Below are 18,801 nucleotides of genomic sequence, written 5' to 3' on the forward strand. Positions count from 1 at the left end.
TGCACTTTCCAAAACCAAAGTTAGAAACTTATCAAATTGCAATATGGCTGTTTTCCATTTTAGTAGACACACTAAGGAAATTTCACATGCCCACCTTTGGTCTTCACTGTAATTCAACACCTAAATACAGCCACGAGAAACTTCTAGTGGTCACCATTAGATTTTACTGAAACCTCCAGCGACAACACTGAATTTTCATGTTATCACACCACACAAACACATTTTAGCCAGTGGGTGCAAGAAGTGTGATATTAAATCACTGCATTCAATACAGAGTTCCATATTTTAGATTAGTAAAAAATAATCCTTTAATTTCCATCATGATTTAACAAGTTGGAAGTTCTAACAATATAAAAGTAGGGAGAGGTAGTATAAATTTAGCAACATAAGGGTAAGGTTGTTTAACAGTCTGGTGCATCGTACAGCAGTATTAGGTTGAAGCTCATCAGATTGGAGACCTTGAAGCTGTACCAGCTTTACTGACATCTAATTGGCAAAGTTATTGAACATGCAAACGTCAAATATGCAAAACACACACCCCTACCAAATCACCTATTCACAAATCCCACAGAATCTCACAGGTTTGTCATTACACGATATCAGAACAAATACTATGGGATGTTACTGAACAAACTATAATTCCTGAATGGATTTACTATCCTTACAGAATATACTGTGTTTTAATATTCAGTGCATAAGTTGTAACATCATGCAGGTATTTATAAACTATAGGTACAACCAAATGAACTAGAGTTAAGTTCAGAGTTACATTTGGAGATGTGGCAACTTAAACTTGGAAACTGCAATTTACAATATTAGTGATCAGATCATTAATTTATTCATACAATATTTCACCACCCGCTGTTATAACTGAGATGGCAACATTTTTTTTTTAAATAGAGTAGGATTTATGTTAAATTAGCAGAAAATATCATGTGAAGATATTAAGGGTAAAATTGCCTGAGATGCCTCATTATGGAAGGCTTTGGTTTATTTGAAAATCATTGGTTAATTGCAGACAATTTTCAGATAAAACATCTGTTGCACATTTATACTCCAACGTTGCACACTTATTTCAATGCAACATTTATTTTTAAGTGGAGAAGCTCCCCCTAGTTTATCTCCTAGTTTACCTTCACTGGTTTGTCTGGACCCTGCACCAAATGCAGCTTGGTATTAGCCGGACAATGCATTTCTGGGCCTCCTTGCAAATGGAACTCCAAATCAAGACCAGCTCTCAGACGAAACTATTAATTCTTTCTGTTTATTTGCCTTGGAGATGTCTCTGGCTTCAGCTTCACACTGCCTTGTGGTAATGCAGGTGACACTATGTGTGGGGAGTCAAACCCTCTTTACTGCCACTCTACGGCTCTCTGAACCAGTACAATGACACACTGTCACGCGGCTACCATTTCTGTGATGGGTGAATCTGATGACATAGTACAGCACTGCACTGACAAAGACAGTGCATAGTACATCATAATTAAACTTCAGGACCATCCAGATAGACTATATCAGTTTGTGGCAATTCAGTGCCTTCCTGTGTCATGCAAAATATGCAATTGAAATTTCTAAGCTTGACTCCTTGGGGATAAAAATGCTGCTATTTTTCATACTGTAACCACCTTACTAATATTCACTCTGGAAGATGCACACTACTTCACTTAACAGGGAACAGCCAGTAAAGAAAAATGTACCTGGAGTGTATTCTGAGCATTCAAACTTCCTCAGTAGCAATTCATCACACAAATAGCTGACTAATTCAAACACTCAGTCTGCATGAATATACATTACACGGCATGATAACAGTCAGATACTGTGCATGATGCTGTACACCATCCTCAAAATAGGTACACAGGTGCACACATACACGTATGTGTAACAACAGGCAAAAATAGTTGCATTGCTGATAACATGCAGATTGTACAAACAGAAGTTGAATGAGGAAACGAAACTATGAAACTCAATTTGTGATTTATAAAAAAAACTTTCACTGTCTAGTGCATTAATAGCATGATAACTGTTAAAAGTTGTATTCATAGGACTGGGTTATATGGAGTGAAACTATCACCAGATGGATAATATGCAAAATATGAATCGATGAACTAAAGATACATGGTTTGAGCACCTTTGCAAAGTGCATGTTGTCTATGATTTGCTCCAAAATAATGCAACTCTTTCTACCATTGTACCTGTATCACAGTGAGAGTTAACTTCTGGCAATTTAGGAAAATAGTTTGGCAGGTGCATATTTGCATACTAAAGTTTTCACGACGTGAATATGGTAAAATGATTGGAAGATAAAATATATAGTGCAATTTGCGTTGTTACAAGTATTTAAATGCAGGCTGGGAAAATATCGTTAGTTTGCTACGATACAAGATTCTTCAAAATATTTTACACATTCTCCTGCCCAAATTCCCACTCCCCTCCTGTAAGTCTACTCAGTTACAATTCTGTTACTAACATAATATGCACATTCTCTTACATCAAGGAAGTATCACTGCACCAGTTGAATTGTGGCTTTACAGAATAGGGCGTCAGGCAGCTTCTTTTAGTTACATTTAGTAATGGTGCCAAGAAATCCAGGAGGTGAATGCTTCATTAACCACACAATACACAGTAAGTGTAACAAGCTTGAGAGGAACAATAACTTTGGACCTATGGTTCCCAATGCTTCTCTACCACTGGGAAACATTCCTCACTGCATGGCTGGGTTTCTTCAACATTAATTGATAATTCTGTTACTGTGTCGTGTGATGATCAGGATGAACTTAGATGGCTTTTCTCATTCAGCAATTCCCATGTCCCCATCCGCTGAAGATTCCACAGATCCAGACACCCAAATATTCTGTTTCAATTTGGACGTGCTGACATCAAGCAACTCTGCTGAGTAAAGCAGCAGCTGCTCAAAGACTGAAGAGCTGATATAAAAATCAGCTTCTTTGTAGATTTAACAAACTACCTCAATACCAATCAGAGTTCAGCCTGGCACAGCGCGCATGCACACGCACACACAGACACAGACACATACATGGACACACACACACACACACAGAGACATATAGACACACATACACACACAAACAAATACACATAGACACACAGACACATACACACACACACATTCATTTCCACACGTACTGATTTGCTTGGAATCAGAAACAAGTACAACCATTACCAAAACTAAAATTTGAAATGCTAAGCAAACCCAAATGCCGATTATATCTATCACTAGACATATCTGATATCCATTATATATATATATATATCCCACATTTTACCGAGTCTTTGTATATTTTGTTTTAACAATAGTGTAATTATATTACAGTATGATAAATCATTACAAAATTTAAGCTAAAATTACAAGCATACAAATATAACTTTTTACACCTGATCCAAAAAATGCTTTTTTTAAAATGCTGCCTAACTCTTCGAAGACAGCAAAACATTTGCAGATCAATTGAAACTAAAAGTAGTTGAAAAATGTTTTTTTGTCAGAAAGAGCCAACTTTCTTCCCCTCTCTTGGTTTCCCTGGACATACATTGCATTCTATCATAAAGCACCTCCTGTATCCTAAACAAATGTAGCAGGTTATTAACAAGAACAATGCTTTACCTATGGTTGCCTACCAGGCCACAAATAAAATTTACACTTTTTTCCTACATTGACCCAACCATGTGGATCCGAATCATGACGAGAAGCCATATGGTCTTGGAATCATTCAGTCAGCGATCTGCACTGCATTTACTGTCTGATTACCAGCACTCTCAGCACTTCACCAGAATTTGGTGCCGTCATACACTAGATGTAGTAATCTGAGGAAACCCTATTTTTGTCTTTGAGAAAAAAAACAACAGAACATGAAGTTGACCTACATTTCATCAACACAGGATTCTAACTTATTGTCAATCAACATTATGGACAGTCTATTGTTTGTCCAAAAACTAGCAGCTATGAGGATTCCAGGTATGACTTAGAGGTCCCGTATGGAAGTTTACTTGATTATTTGTGGCATGTCACTCCACGCTTTCGCCTTTTTCTTGGCAAGTTCCATCCACGATGGCTGATTGGATGAAGAAGAAGCTTTATCTTTGTTGTGTTGATCTCTCCCATCTTTGTCATTAGTGTTCTGCGGCAATGCCAATGAATGCTTATTTACTGCAAGTGAAATAATAATTAATAACAACTTGTATACCTGTCACAAAGAAGGAAATACGGTCATTCACGGAGGCTTACAAGTTTTAGACTACCTTTTCCTGTCTGGCTTGTTCCCCTATATAGCCGGTCAGCAGTTCAAGCCTGAGAATGGGGAAGAAGTCAATTATGGACCAATTGTGAGTCATGAGGTGCTGTGGAAACATTAATCCAGGGCTGCATCAGTTTTAATTCCAGCGTGAGAAAGAGAGGGTTTCAGTAGGATGAACATGGATAGAAGAACATCCGTGGTGGTGCAGGAGGAAGAGATGTGATGAGGTGCCCTCAAGAGAGTGAGTTGGAAGGGCAAAGGGCAGGGAGGGTTAGTAATTCAAGAGGATGAGGTGGGTAAGAGCTGTTGAGTGGAGATGCTGCATGCAATATGAGAGTTGTTGTCCATGGGTCTTGGGCAGATGACGTGCCGTGGCAGTGGTGGCCCTGTGAGTGTGAGGCAGCAGACAGATGATGGTACTTGCCCTTGTGGAATGCAGAAGGTCATTTACCTTCTCCCTGCACTGCTGTGTGTTGCGGTTCATCCAGGACACTTCACTGGCCCGAGTGGCTATCTCACTCTAGGCTAGCTGCATCAGGTAGCGTGGTCTCCTTTGCTGGTCAGCAGGATCCAGCAGTGCTCTCCTCTCCACCACCCCATCCACCAGCATCTCAGGTCTCTAATGGTGAACTGAGGAGGTAACTTTCCTTGTTGGACCAAGACCTGAATGTACAGGCTCAAGTGCCATGGTATAGGGACACTTCCTGGCTTGCAACATCTAAGGTGGTGCATAGCTGGGGTTTAATCACAACGCCAGCACGTGTGCCACGAGCTCCTAGCAGTGGTGAGCACCTTTGCCATGAGTGCCATGCAATGAAGTCTTTAAGTTATTGTCACTAAATAGAAGGGGAAGGGGAAGGGGAAAAGGCAGAGAAATTGCTCTAAGTCATGATGCTCATTTAGAGAGCCAATATGGACATGATGGGCTGACATGCCTCCTTCTGTGCCATAACACTTCTGAAACATGGCACAGTAAAGTCCAGTTGTAATAATTAACGAGGTGAAGAGCGGAAGGGCTGTCAGCCATGGCAGGCCAGGCACCATCTACCTCATTTAGAAAAACACTTTGCGAAAAAATTGGAAAATTCACCTCAACAACTCAGTATTCACCCTGTCATTCCCCTCATAATTTTGAATGTTTCAATTAGATCAGCTCTTATTCTCCTACACTCCAGAGAATATGGACTCAATTTCTCATCCCCTTATCCAAGAACAACCCTCTCATCCTGGGAACCAATCTAGTGAATTTTCACTGCCTTGTTTACACCTCTTCGCGATCATTGCTGACCATGGCAAGATCTTTATGTTGAACGCATTGAATAAACACAACTTGTTGTCTTCAGTTTTACCTGTCACAGGACTGGGAATTGGAGAAACATTCTGTTGAGGTTCCGCAACACTCGACTTCAACTCCAGTTTGCATTCTTGAGGTTTGCAAGACGACGATGACTTGAACTGATTGCTTTTGACTTCAGTTGATGACTTTACAGTCTCCTGATGAAGAAAAAAATGTAGACTTTAAACAGAATTTGTACTGCCAAAGTCATAAATTGTGTGCAAAAATGTAAAAACAGAAATGTATTCTGGTGCAGAACTGCCGATAAAGGTCAACTTGCCCTGAAAGTCAACTCTTCCTCTGCACATTCGCTGCCAGACCTGCTGAACTTTACCATACTTTTGCTCTTCCTTCGAATTCCCCACATCCACAGTATTTCGCTTTTGAAGAACTATTATTGTTGTATTAAACGAATAAACATTCTCCATAACAAAGAACAAGCATATATTGCCTGAAATCAGTGTGTGTGATATTAAGTGGACACTATAGTCTATTTTTATACCTGTGATGTTAATGGCACAGAAAGAGGCCATTAGACCCATTGTGCCCATGCCAGCCAATAAAGATCTGACTACACTAATCCCATTTTCTAGTTCTTGATCCATAGACCTGGAGGCTATGGCAACACAAGTGTCTGTCTAAATATTGTTCAAATGTTATGACAGTTTCGACTCAACCACCCTTTCAGGCAGTGAGTTTCAGACTACCACCACCCACTGAACAAAAATAATTCTCCTTAACTCTATTCTTAGCTTTCTATCTCTTACCTTAAACCTATGCCCCTGGTTACTGACCCCACACTTAAAGGAAAATGTGCCTTCCTATCCAACCTATCTATGCCCCTCATAATCTTATACATCTCTATCATGAGTCCTCTGAAACATTGCTGCTTCCAACGAACACAACAGCTTATCCAAACTTTCCTCATTGCTCAGACATTCCAATCTAGGCAACATCCTGGTAAATCTTCTCTGCACTCTCTCAAATGCAAACATATCCTTCCTGTACTGTGTGACCAGCACTGCATACAATATTCCAGGGTTTTAAACAGTTGCAGCATAATCTCCTTTCTCTCAGTCTATACCTTGGCCAATAAATATAAGTACTACAAATACCATCTTAACCACATTCTCTACCTGCCCTTCCACCTACTGGGATCAATGGAAATACACAACAAAGTCCTTCAGGTCTTCAATATTTTCCAGGATCCTACCACTCATAGTGCAATCGCTTGCCTAATTAGCCTTGCCCAAATGTACTACCTCACACTTTTCCAGCTGAATTCCATATGCCACTGCTCTGTCCAGCTGCTTAGTTCATCAATAACCTCCTACAACTTACAGCTATCCTCACTACTATTTATCAGAAGACCAATTTTCATGTCATCGGCAAACTTCTTGATCATACCTCCAACATTTAAATCCAAATCACTAATGTTCACCACAAACTATTTTGGCCCAGCACCAAGTCCTGCGGTACCCCACTGGAAACAGACTTCCAGTCACAGAAACAGTCCTCTACCATTATGCTTTGTCTCCAGTCACTTGCTAATTTTGGATCTAACATGCCACATTGCCTTGGATTCCATGGGCTCTTAGTCTACCATGAGGGATTAAAAAGTCTTGCTAAAGTTCATGTAGACCACATCAATTGCATTACTCTCATCAACACTCTCAGTTACTTCCTCAAAATGGTCAATTAAATTTGTCAAACGTAACCCTTCCTCAATAAATAATATTGGTCATTCCAGATTAACCTGTGTCTCTCCAAGTGCAAACGTATTCTGTCCTTCAGAATTCTTTCTAATAAGTTGCTCACTAGACTTGCTGGCCTGTAATTTCCTGATCTATCCCTTCCTCCATTTTTAAATAATGGGACAACATTAGCAGTTCTCTATTCCTCTGGTATCCCACTTGTGGTCACAGTGGATTTGAAAATTACTCTCAGGGCCCTTGATAGCTCATCCCCTGTCTCTCTAACTATATGATACACCTCTCATCCTGGGTGGCATGGTAGCTTAGTCGTTAGTACTGCTGCCTCACAGCGCCAGGGACCTGGGTTTGATTCCACCCTCAGATGACTGTCTGTATGGAGTTGGCACATTCTCCCCATGTCTGCTTGAGTTTCCTCCGAGTGCTCTGGTTTCCTCCCACAGGCAAAGATGTGCACGTTAGGTGGATTGGCCATGCTAAACTACCTATAGTGTTTAGGGATATGCAGGCAAGGTGGATTAGCCATGGGGAGTGCAGGATTACAGGGATAGGGTAGGGGGCAGTATCTGGGTGGAATGCTCTTCAGCAGTTTGGTCTGGAGTGATGGGCTGAATGGCCTGTTTCCACACTGTTGGGATTCTATGAGTGTGGATGTATCCATTTTTATGGTTGTTAAACGCTCTAGTACCTTTTCACTATCTCTATGTTAATTTTTTTCTTATATTTCATAGTCCACCACCCTGATATCTATACCCGTATCATAATTTTTCATTGTGAAGACTGACATAAAGCATTCATTGAGGACTGTACCCATGGCTTCTGGCTCCACACACACATTACCTCGGTAGTCTCTAAGAGGCCTACTTTTTCTCTAGTGACTCTCTTATTCTTTATACTACCTAAAAAAGAGCCTGTTGGTTTTTTTCCTTTATTCTGCCCGCTATTACTTTCTCATGGACTCTCTATGCTTTTGTAATTTCCTTTTGACTATTCTCCCTGCACTTTTCATACTCCTGCAGGGCCTCGGCCATATTGAGTCCTCAGTACCTGCCATAAGCTTCTCCTCTTTTTAAAACCCTAACCTTTATCACACAGGGTCCTTCAGTCTTGGTCTCACCTTTTGCCTTTACAGCGATGTATTTGCTCTGTAATCTGGCTAGTTCCTCCCACTACATAGACAGTTTTAACTGAAAGGAGCTATTTCCAGTCCACTGAGCTAAATTAGCCTTACCACCAATTTATAACTTTTATTCCTAGTCCATCTTTATCATTCTGCATAACTATTCTAAATTTAAGGATTTGTGATCCTTATCTCCAAAATGTTGCTCCACTGATGTGCTTTCCACCACTGTCTTATTTCTGAACATTAGGTCCAGAACTATCTGCTTGTTTAGATTTCTATATATTAGTTAAAAACGTTCTGCTGGATGCAATCTAAGAATTTTCCTCCCTCCTTACACAAATCTATCCCAGTTAATATTTGGGTATGTAAAAGCTCCTATTACTGTCTTATTATTTTGACACTTCTCTGAAATTTGATTATGTATTCGATCCTCTGTTTCTTCCTGACTGTTAGGGGGCTGAGAGTATACACCTAACAGTCTGTTTGCCCACTTTGTGTTTTTTATTTCTATCTATATGGCCTCTTTTATGAGCTTAAGATCACGGGCTATGTGCTCTTTTACAATAGTTATCAAAGCAATGTTAAGCAAACGCATTAAGCATTCATACAGCAATACTGCATCAAGTAATTTCTATTCTTAACAACAGACTTCTTTAGGAATGTTTGTTCTGTCTGACGTGCGTCATAAAACACCCATGATTCAGAATTAGAGACTGCATGATGTACAGGATTTCTATAGTCAAAGTGATGGGGCATTTATTAACATATGATCTAAGAAACTAGATTTCAGTCTGGGACTTGACTCGCCCAAAATGACGTCAGCTGGGATCATAATAATAACTGGAAGAAATGCATTTGCACAGCCCAAAGCAGTGCCGCAGAATAAAGATAGAGCACTCTCTTTCTAAAAGTTAGTGTTCTTTGATACTGTTAGAAGCTCATAGCCTGATAATAATTGTCAAGTTTAAGCACCTTGAGATAACCAGGTTGAATTAATCATTTTCATTTAATGTAATATCATAAAGAAATTATCTAAGAATAACAGTATTTTAATAATTCAATCCTTATTATGTTCAGGCTTCCTGTTTATTCCTGGGCTACAATCACACAGCAATTTCTGAAAGATTAACAACTATTTGTAGTGATAAGAGATCCCAGCTGATGGTAATACTTGGACAGTTCAGATTCCGAAAAGAAACCTGTCATATGTTTAATTTTTATTGTTGGTTATTGTGGTGTAAATATATTTCAGTGACTAACCACAAGTCTGCAGATGTTCTTTAACAGACATGAATTTATTAAAGAAAACAGACAAAACATCAATCAAGGCTGTATATGTTAAGACAATTAGGAAGATTATAACTCAAACAGTGAAAAAAAACTTTGACTTGTTCTCCAGTGCTGTTCTTTTACTCAATTCCAGAGAAATTTCACATCAATCTCAACTGTAAGTTTATTATTCTCTGTTTTTCCCTTGGACTGTGGAGACAGGTTTATGATCCCTTTCCAAGTCCCCTGGCATAAATGTTTCATAAATCTGATGGTCTAAACTTTTTCTTTCACTTCTAACAACTTGACAATTTCAATCTAAGCTCTCGACACTTAGAAGCTCCACACGCTAAAACAGTTTAGCTCCCCTGAAATGAAAGCTTGGTCTGAAGCAGGCTCAAAGGGCCGAATGGTCCAATCCTATGAGAAACCGTTCTCTTCTCTGATCTGAGCTCCCAATTCTTCTGAACTGAGACCTTGAACCTTCTATTCTGAAGTCAAAAATAATCTAATGGCTTGCTGATCTGTTGTAAACTCAGCCATGTAAATATTCTACCTATTAGTACAGGGGTCCCAGCAGGCACTGACTGCAGTCACCTGTCTTCCTGGTCTTGACACACTTAGCATACTGTTCCAAATTGCTTTCTGACCCATTTAAACAAAAATGACCTTCACAGAACTGACTCATATCCATCTATCTCTAGAGTCACAGAGATATACATCACGGAAACAGATCCTTCGGTCCAACTCACCCATGCTGACCAGAAATCTAGTCCCACTTGCCAGCACTTAGCCCATATCCCTCTAAACCCTTCCTATTCATATTACCATCCAGTTGCCTTTTAAATCTTGTAATTGTACCAGCCTCCACCACGTCATCTGGCAGCTCATTCCATACACACACCACCCTCTCTGTGAAAATGTTGCCCCTTAGGTCCCTTTTAAATTTTCCCCCTCTCACCTAAAACCTATGCCCTCTAGTTTTGGACTCCTCCATGGCAAGGAAAAGGCCTTGTCTATTTACCCTATCCATGCCCCTCATAATTTTCTAAACCTCTATAAAGATTAACCATCAGCCTCCAATTCTCCAGGGAAAATAGCCCCAGTCTATTCATCCTCTCCCTATAGCTCAAATCCTCCTACCCTGGCAACATCTTTGTAAATCTTTTCTGAGGCCTTTCAAGTTTCACAATATCATTCCTATAGACCAGAATTGCATGCAGTATTCCAGTAGTGGCCTAGTTTAAATCCAAATCCCAAAACAGAACATATCATATTTTGGTCACTGTTGCAATGGTAATTAGAGAAGGAAGTGCCCAAATGCTGCTCATTTCATTACTGTGGGAAATAGGGCCTCCTTTTCAACCACTCCCTTCCAGAGATTGGCAACAGTTAATGTAAATCAAATTCCTCCTACGTAGTGTTCCTCATTATAAACTCTGTTTGGGTGTCAGTAAATAATTGTGCTGTAACAAACTGTGCAGTATAAATGAGAGCCTGAATTCTTCAATTGACTGCCAACCTCGGGCCGCCTTTCATTAAAAGTCATTGTTAGGAAGCCAGAATCCCTGGTTTAGTGAAAACGAGTCTTTTGATATGCTGAAAAGTTCAAGGAGGAAAGGATATTAATCTTACTGTCCTCATTACAGTGTGCTGCACCAGTGCCCCAAAGCCTTGGAGATACACATGTGTTCCTGAAAATGTAAAACATTTGAATCTTGTTGGGGCTGACACTTGCAAACAGTCTCTGTTTGCCAGAAGTTAATCTCGCTTGAGCTGCTCAGTTTATAAAGATCAGCAATGCTGGAAATATTTTGACTCTGTGATGAATTATTAAAAGCTTGCCAAATCTTAAAGCACTGTTGTGTGGATGGATTTCCACTCTGCTGCAAATTGACAGCAGCGTTGACTTTATCTCTTTACATGGCAGATTTCTTTTTTGTGGGGAGCATAAATTAATGGTCATGTCTGGAGCAGGTTTCACTTTTAATTTATAGCAGCTGCATAAATGAGGTCGACGTAGTCAATTCAAATTACCAAGAAGGCAAAGCTCTGGTCAGATTTGATAGCACTCCTGCTGTCTGGGTTTTGGGTCCTTTCAGTGATAAGTTGTACACGTTGGAAATGCAAACAACATTTGGAAGGCTGCCAAGTACTGGAAGAGGTGTACAAATATAACACATGCACAGAATATATCTATTCACCTTCATTTGTTTACAGGATATGGGCCTTTGCTGCCCATCCCTGAATGCCCTTGTGCAGAGGGCAGCTAGGAGTTAACCACATTGCTGTGATAATAAAAGCAAAATACGATGGATGCTGTATGTCTAAAATAAACAGAGAAATTGCTGAATGAGCTCAGCAGATCTGGCAGCATCAGTGGGGAGAGCAACAGAGTTAACACTTCAAGTCAGGTCTGACTCTTCTTCAGATTCTCCTGAATAAAACTTAAACCAGATTTGAAACATTAACTCTACGTCTCTCTCCACAGATGTTGCCAGACATTGCTGTGGGTCTGAAGTCGAATGTAGGTCATCCGGAGTAAGGAGGCTGATTTCCTTCTCTAACGGACAGTAGTGAATGAACTGGGCCTCTACAACAATCAGTGTCAGTTGTTGGTGATCATCATGATTAGCTTTGCATTTGAGAGTGCACGAATTAAATTCAAATTCGATCAACTGTCATGGTGGGATTTGAACCCATGTTTTTGGAGCTTTTGTCTATGCAATGGATCACTATGTAACATTATCATGTGCCAGTCTGCTGCATCCATTGTTTGACTTAACTTATGAAAGTACATCTGAGCATATAAAATGGACTGGATAAGACCATCGTATCCACGAAGTTTATCACCTTCATAGTTGTTTTCTTCACAACCCCATCATTCAACAATTTTTTTTTATTCTATCATGTGATGATAGCATCATTGCTCAGAACAGGTTCTTCTATTTATATCTGGGCCTGCTTCTGCAACTACCTTTCAAATTTACATTTCAAATAAAATGAATTAAAGGTTGGAAAGTCTATGTATGCATGGCTCAGTCTATTTGCGCACATTACTACGTGAGGGGAAATGACCACTTTATGCTGAAGAGAACAGTAAAACGACAGGTTCCTGCAAGGAAATACACCCAGACATACATGTGTAAGAATCTGGGTACCTGGTCCATAGTCCAAAATATAAAACAAAGGAATATAAATGAAAATGACAACTGTTGTTTACCCATAAGCAATAATTTTATAAATATGAGCTGATGGTGAGAAACCTTGTCCCTGCCCTTTTTTAATGTTGGTCAAAATGTTCTTTAGTATTGTTAAAAAAGAGCATATTTTCTCAAAGCTTTTCGTCTTGCTCTCATCATGACAATTCGCAAGAATATCAATTTAATACCAATTACCATTTCTACTGTATCTAGACAAGAGTCTAATCAAATAGGATATAATGCCTGGTTAATCTTTATACAGCTAGCTTTGATGTTCTCTAAATTGCTTATCATGAGAGGTATGTTTAGGTTGAATAACCAAAGTGTTTTTCCTCAGGTGGGCGAGTCCAAAGCTAGAGGGCATAAGTTTAAGGTGAGAGGGGTAAGATTTTAAAGGGACCTAATGGGTAACTTTTTCACACTGCGGATGGTTTGCATATGGAATGAACTGCAAGAGGAAGTGGTGGAAGTGGGTACAATTACAACATTCAAAAAGCATCTGGATGGGTGCCTGAACAGAAAGAGTTCAGAGGAATATGGGCCAAATGCTGGCAAATGGGACTAGTCAGACTGGGATGTCTGGTCAGTGCGGACGAGTTGGATGGAAAAGTCTGTTTCCATGCTGTATGACTGTGATTTATATTAAACATTTAAAGTTTTCATATCAGAAATACAATTTTAATAATCACTTTGTCATCTATATTAGGCAGAAATACACTCAAAAACCTTACTGGAACATTGAGACAGAGAATAACTAGTTTGAATTCTTTTTTATTGCGGTACATTTGGCAAACTGTTGTTCATTACTGCTCATTATATATTTGAACAATCATTCAACTAGAACCAAGAATTGAAAACAAATTCACAACATGCAAACTTTAGGAATCCAGTATTCAACATCATAGAATCCCTACAGTGTGGAAACAGGCCCTTCTGCCCAACAAGCCCACACTGACCCTCAGAGCATTCTGCCCAGACCCGTACCCCTATAACCCACCTAATCTACACATCTCTGAACACTACAGGCAATCTAGCATGGCCAACCCACCTAACCTGCACATCTTCAAACTGTGGGAGGAAACCGGAGCACCTGGAGGAAACCCACACAGACACAGAGCGAATGTGCAAACTCCACACAGACAGTCACCCGAGGGTGGAATTGAACCCGGGTCCCTGGTGCTGTGCGGCACCAGTGCTAACCACTGAGCCACCATGTCACCCACAGTCATAGCCACAGATTCCTAACAGGAAACTTTTATATTATTGATTTTGCCCCTAAGATTACTGAAGGACATTAGGACCTAGTATTTATGTGGTGTACTATACTGTTTGCAGAATGGCGTGATCGATGATCAGCATAAAATGTTACTGTATATAAAAGGGGGATGAAGGAAATGGCACTGTACAATTTTACCTTGTCTACTCCTTTACCATTGGAAGTAGCTTTGGTTTCCTGGGCTGGCATTTTATCTTGCTTGCCGAAATGCTGTACATGGTACCCCTTCTGCTTTTGCCTGGCCATGGTGACCCAAGTTGGCACAGAAGAAGTTTCAATGGATGATCCATTGTCTTGGATATGTTTGTCAAAAAGTTGCCCTTTTTCTGTGGAAAGACAACAGAGTCAACAATTCCTGTACTAACCCTGTGCACAATTTGTACACAATGTCCCAACGCAATTACTCACAAAGAGAATGTTGGTGATTGGATTTCAATAAATGAAGAACAAAATAAATACAGACGATTGAAAGAATATAAATTCCATTTAGTGTGGACTTATTTCATTGTTGCCAATTTTGCATTTATAATCATGTTGACTGGAGTATATTGGATGCTATGTTGATTCACAAAGCAATCTTTTCATAACCATGTCTTCACATTCAGCAAATTATAAACTCCCTGGAAATGTACCAGTAACATGCCTTTCTGGTGCATCTCCAAGTCTCTAAGTTTTTTCTCTTACAATGTACTTGCTGTCTAGAAGTTTTCCCATTATTTAGGATGTGCAATCTAAACAGGGGGAGGAATATTTTCAAAGCTTTGTACTATTTTCATCAAAATGCGACATTTCTCCTGATCTACATGCTATTTTTCAAAAATGCTTCATCCGTAACATCTCCAGCTTTAATTCTTGAAAGTGGTCATAAGAATCTAAAATGATTAAGGTGTCAGGAAATGTTTCTGCATTTATCAACAAAATGGGCATTTGCAATGGCTGAGTGAGTTGCAGGGTCACAGTGACAAATTTTAACCAGTTTCAAGATGATCTGAGCAATATATATCCAAGGGCCACCCGCAATTAATGGCATGCTGTGGTACGGGCCTATTTGAGACATCAAATTGAGGCAAAGCTCATATTTTACTGTGACAAGAACAATGAAAAAGCTGAAGCAGAACTGGTGAAAGGTCATTACCCTGAAATGTAAACTCTGTCTCCCTCTACAGATGGTGCCTAACCTGCTGAAATTTTCCAGCTTTGTTCTTTGTTCTTGTTTTCAGGCTTCCAGCATCGGAAGTATTTGGTTTTTAACGCATTTTATTCTCCTCTTTATTAAAGCACATCAACAAATGGCGGTAGTGAGAAGTGACTGAGGAGGATTCTGGGAAAAAACAGCTCACTCATCACAACTGATAGGGGATAGTAGAGGACCCGGTGTCAAAGGACGGTAAAGAGTATAAAGATGGCAGGAGAATGGGTGACTATTCATCGAACCTAAAAGAGAAGCTGGCCCAGGAAACTAAGAACTCCTTGGAGCTGTCTAACAGGCGTGAAATTTTAGATGCCTATTTAGTCAGCAATATGACTGACTTAGGCTTAATAACTTGAGGGAAAACCACAATATCATAGTGCCTGTAGAAGGGTCTAGGCCCGAAACGTCAGCCTTCCTGCTCCTCTGATGCTCTTGGCCTGCTGTGTTCATCCAGCTCTACACCTTGTTATATCATAGTGCCTGAAGCATTTCCATTTAAATAATATTCAACTCATCTATTCTTCCTGCCAAAGTGCGTAACCTCATATTTTCCCACATTATATTCCATTTCCCTATCCTATCGCAGTTTTTACCCACTAATTTAACCTCTCCATATCCTACTGTGGACTCTGTAATCTTCGTCACTTGCCTCGCCAACTACTTTTATGTCATCCACAAACTTGGCGATAGTACATTCACTTTTCTCATCCAAGTTACCCATTCAGCATCTATCCTGCTAAGTCTTATCAGGATCTTTTATATTTCAATAAAAACACCTCTCATTATTCTAAACTCCAACAGATGCAGGCCTAGCCTGTCCAATCTTTCCTCAGAAGACAACTACATCCTCATCCAGATACCAGTCAAGTCAACCTTCTCCGAGCCACTTCTAACATGTTTGCTCTTTTTTAAAAATATGGAGACTAGAACTGTTAACAATGCTCCAGGTGCAATTTCGCTAATGCTTAATTCAGCAAAACATTACTACTTTTATATCCTATTCACCTTACAATAAGAATCCTTAACCGCTATGTTCCTCATAATTCCACAGCTTTCCACTTTTTTTTAAACAGACTCCCATGTGGGAGTTCCTGAAGTAGATGCCACATATTCTCCTTCTGTTAGTTGACAAGTTGACACCAGGAAGCTCTCTTTCACTGGAATTGTTTGCTTTTTCTTCCCCTGAAGTTTATCTCCCAGGTTGATCCATTGCACCAGTTCCTATCGAAAACTCTCCAAGATATTCCACATTGACTGTGTTGTTGGACATTGCTGCGTCATTGGAGGAAAATGAAAGAGTGGGATATTGATTTGTAAGGTGAGTTTAAGGAGAAATAACTGCTAAAACAAAAAATAAAACTATCTGCTTTCTTTCCAAAATTATTTCTTGGAATTTTAGCATCACCTGTGAGGCCTGGAATTGTTGCCCATTTCTAATTGCTCTTGAAAAGGTTACCATGATGTGGAGGTGCTTGTGTTGGACTGGGGTGGGCAAAGTCAGACACCAGGTTATATTCCAACATGTTTATTTGAAATTGTAAGCTTTCAGAGTGCTGCTCCTTCGTCAGGTGAAGTCACCTGTTGAACTATAACCTGGTGTTGTGTGACTTCTGACCTTGAAGAGATGGTAGCGAACCGCCCTTTCGAATCATCGCAGTCCATGTGGTACAAATACATGCATGCACCCACCAAGCTATGAGGAAAGCAATAAGGCTGAGCACAAATAAAGAATTGCTGTGTGGAAGTCAGTTCTGTTCAGGCACGGGTGGGTTGGGGGAGTGGGGATCGTTATCTGTGGACTGCAACCAGCCAACAAAAAAACCAATACAGAGTGTGGCGTCTCATGTGATATTCTGGAATGCTGCTGACTTTATTTGAAATAGAGGAGGAAATCAGGAGGACAATCTTTGTCAATACAAAGAGTTTTATCTTTAATTATTAATGTCCCTCGTGTATAGTATGTGAGGAGGGAATGCAACGGTACGTAAAACTCTCCACAAAACTCCCTTGCAATGCATTGTCTGTGATAAGGATCGGGCACAGGAGAACAAGTGGCCTTTCTTGAGCAGTACAAGTTTGTGTTACCTCCTCCACTTGCAGTCTGTGACTGTTTTTAGCAGGTTTCCCATTTATCTGTCACACCTACTGGCCGATTGATAATACTTCCTATCTATCACACCAAAATTATATTGATGGCCCTATATATTGTTGCCAGCATTCAAAAAGGCTACCAAAAATGTTTGTTTTTCTCTGGACTTATGCAATTTCCTTTTGTACAGTATTGAAGTGATAATCATGTAGCTCTTTTGCTCCCTAGAATGATGAGCAGGAGTTTCCCTGGGAAGTTAAACTTACTTTGTTTAACTTGCTGTTTTGCTTCCTCAGTGTTTGCATTCAATTAGGGTGCATCAGCGTTTATAATGGCACAAATTGTGAGGATACATCATGCTAATCTCCTAGAAGGTTGTAGCAAAGAAATAAACGCTAATTGGCCCATTAAATATTGTTTGCACATGAGAGATCAAGTTTAATCCCAATTTGCAGCTCATTCCCCATGTTCTGAAGCACCCCTTTACAAAATGATTTTCTGTCTGCTTCAATGACTGCTGGGCTGTAGAGTATGCCACTTTCTGTGCATGAGAAACAGCTTTTGTCATGGATTAGTCAACTCCCTGACTGGTTTGTCCAATCTTCACGCAGCAATTATATTTTATTTTGCTAAACGCATCCATCTTACTTATAACTTGTTATCTCATTTTTCCACATTGCTTCTCAAAAATAGTGGATTCGAAAGCAAAATAAATGAATACATTTTAAAAATTGGGCTCTCTCTGGTGAATTGTGTTCAGCAAGGCTTCATTTCTTCAGAAACATGCATTATAGTAGGATTAATAAAGTGAATAAATCACTGCATAACCAAATTTTTAAATGCTGATTAAATCAAGTTGATTAATTGTATTATACCATGGGATTTTGATTTAAAACTTTTATTTCAACATCAAAAGTGTGCGTAAATCTGGCCAGAAATTAATGGTTAATAATCAGCAGCTCTGCGCTTTTATACTTCTACCTTCTTCAGAATGGCCATCTTGCAAAACTTCAGCAGATTGCTCTGGAAAAAATTAAATTGATTTGCCCAATAAGTATTAAAAATGCCAACATTATTAACCTCGTTAAATCCCACCTTTCCTTGTTTGCTACACATGGCAGCCTCATGAGTCGGAGAAGATTCTGGGCCTACATTAGGCCTAATGCACAACCAAACTGCCATGTAATTTTGAATCAGAGATAGTAGGAACTGCAGATGCTGGAGAATCCGACACAACAAGGTGCAGAGCTGGATGAACACAGCAGGCCAAGCAGCATCATAGGAGCAGAAAGGCTGACGTTTCTAGGCAAGCTTCAAAATCTCCCCTCCCCCTACCGCATCCCAAAACCAG

General features: G+C 39.8%; 1 protein-coding gene across 5 annotated transcripts in view; it reads right to left on the reverse strand.

Annotated features, from left to right (window-relative positions):
• Positions 1-315: 315 nt before the first annotated feature.
• LOC109932827 (CRACD-like protein) overlaps positions 316-18,801 on the reverse strand; it is a 129,558-nt gene continuing 111,072 nt past the window's right edge. For 4 of the 5 annotated variants that reach the window (XM_048598193.1, XM_048598195.1, XM_048598194.1 and 1 more), the window contains 3 exons: positions 14,308-14,495; positions 5,600-5,744; positions 316-4,162 (listed from right to left, as the gene is read on the reverse strand). In XM_048598193.1, the coding sequence (XP_048454150.1) occupies positions 3,999-4,162; positions 5,600-5,744; positions 14,308-14,495 (497 nt within the window). In that variant the 3' untranslated portion in view covers positions 316-3,998. Of the gene's footprint in view, positions 4,163-5,599; positions 5,745-14,307; positions 14,496-18,332; positions 18,474-18,801 lie in introns of those variants that run through there. The other variant, XM_048598196.1, reaches the window with a different exon arrangement.

The sequence above is a fragment of the Rhincodon typus genome, chromosome 6, assembly GCF_021869965.1.
Source record: "Rhincodon typus isolate 14 chromosome 6, sRhiTyp1.1, whole genome shotgun sequence".
In the NCBI taxonomy this organism is placed as follows: domain Eukaryota; kingdom Metazoa; phylum Chordata; class Chondrichthyes; order Orectolobiformes; family Rhincodontidae; genus Rhincodon; species Rhincodon typus.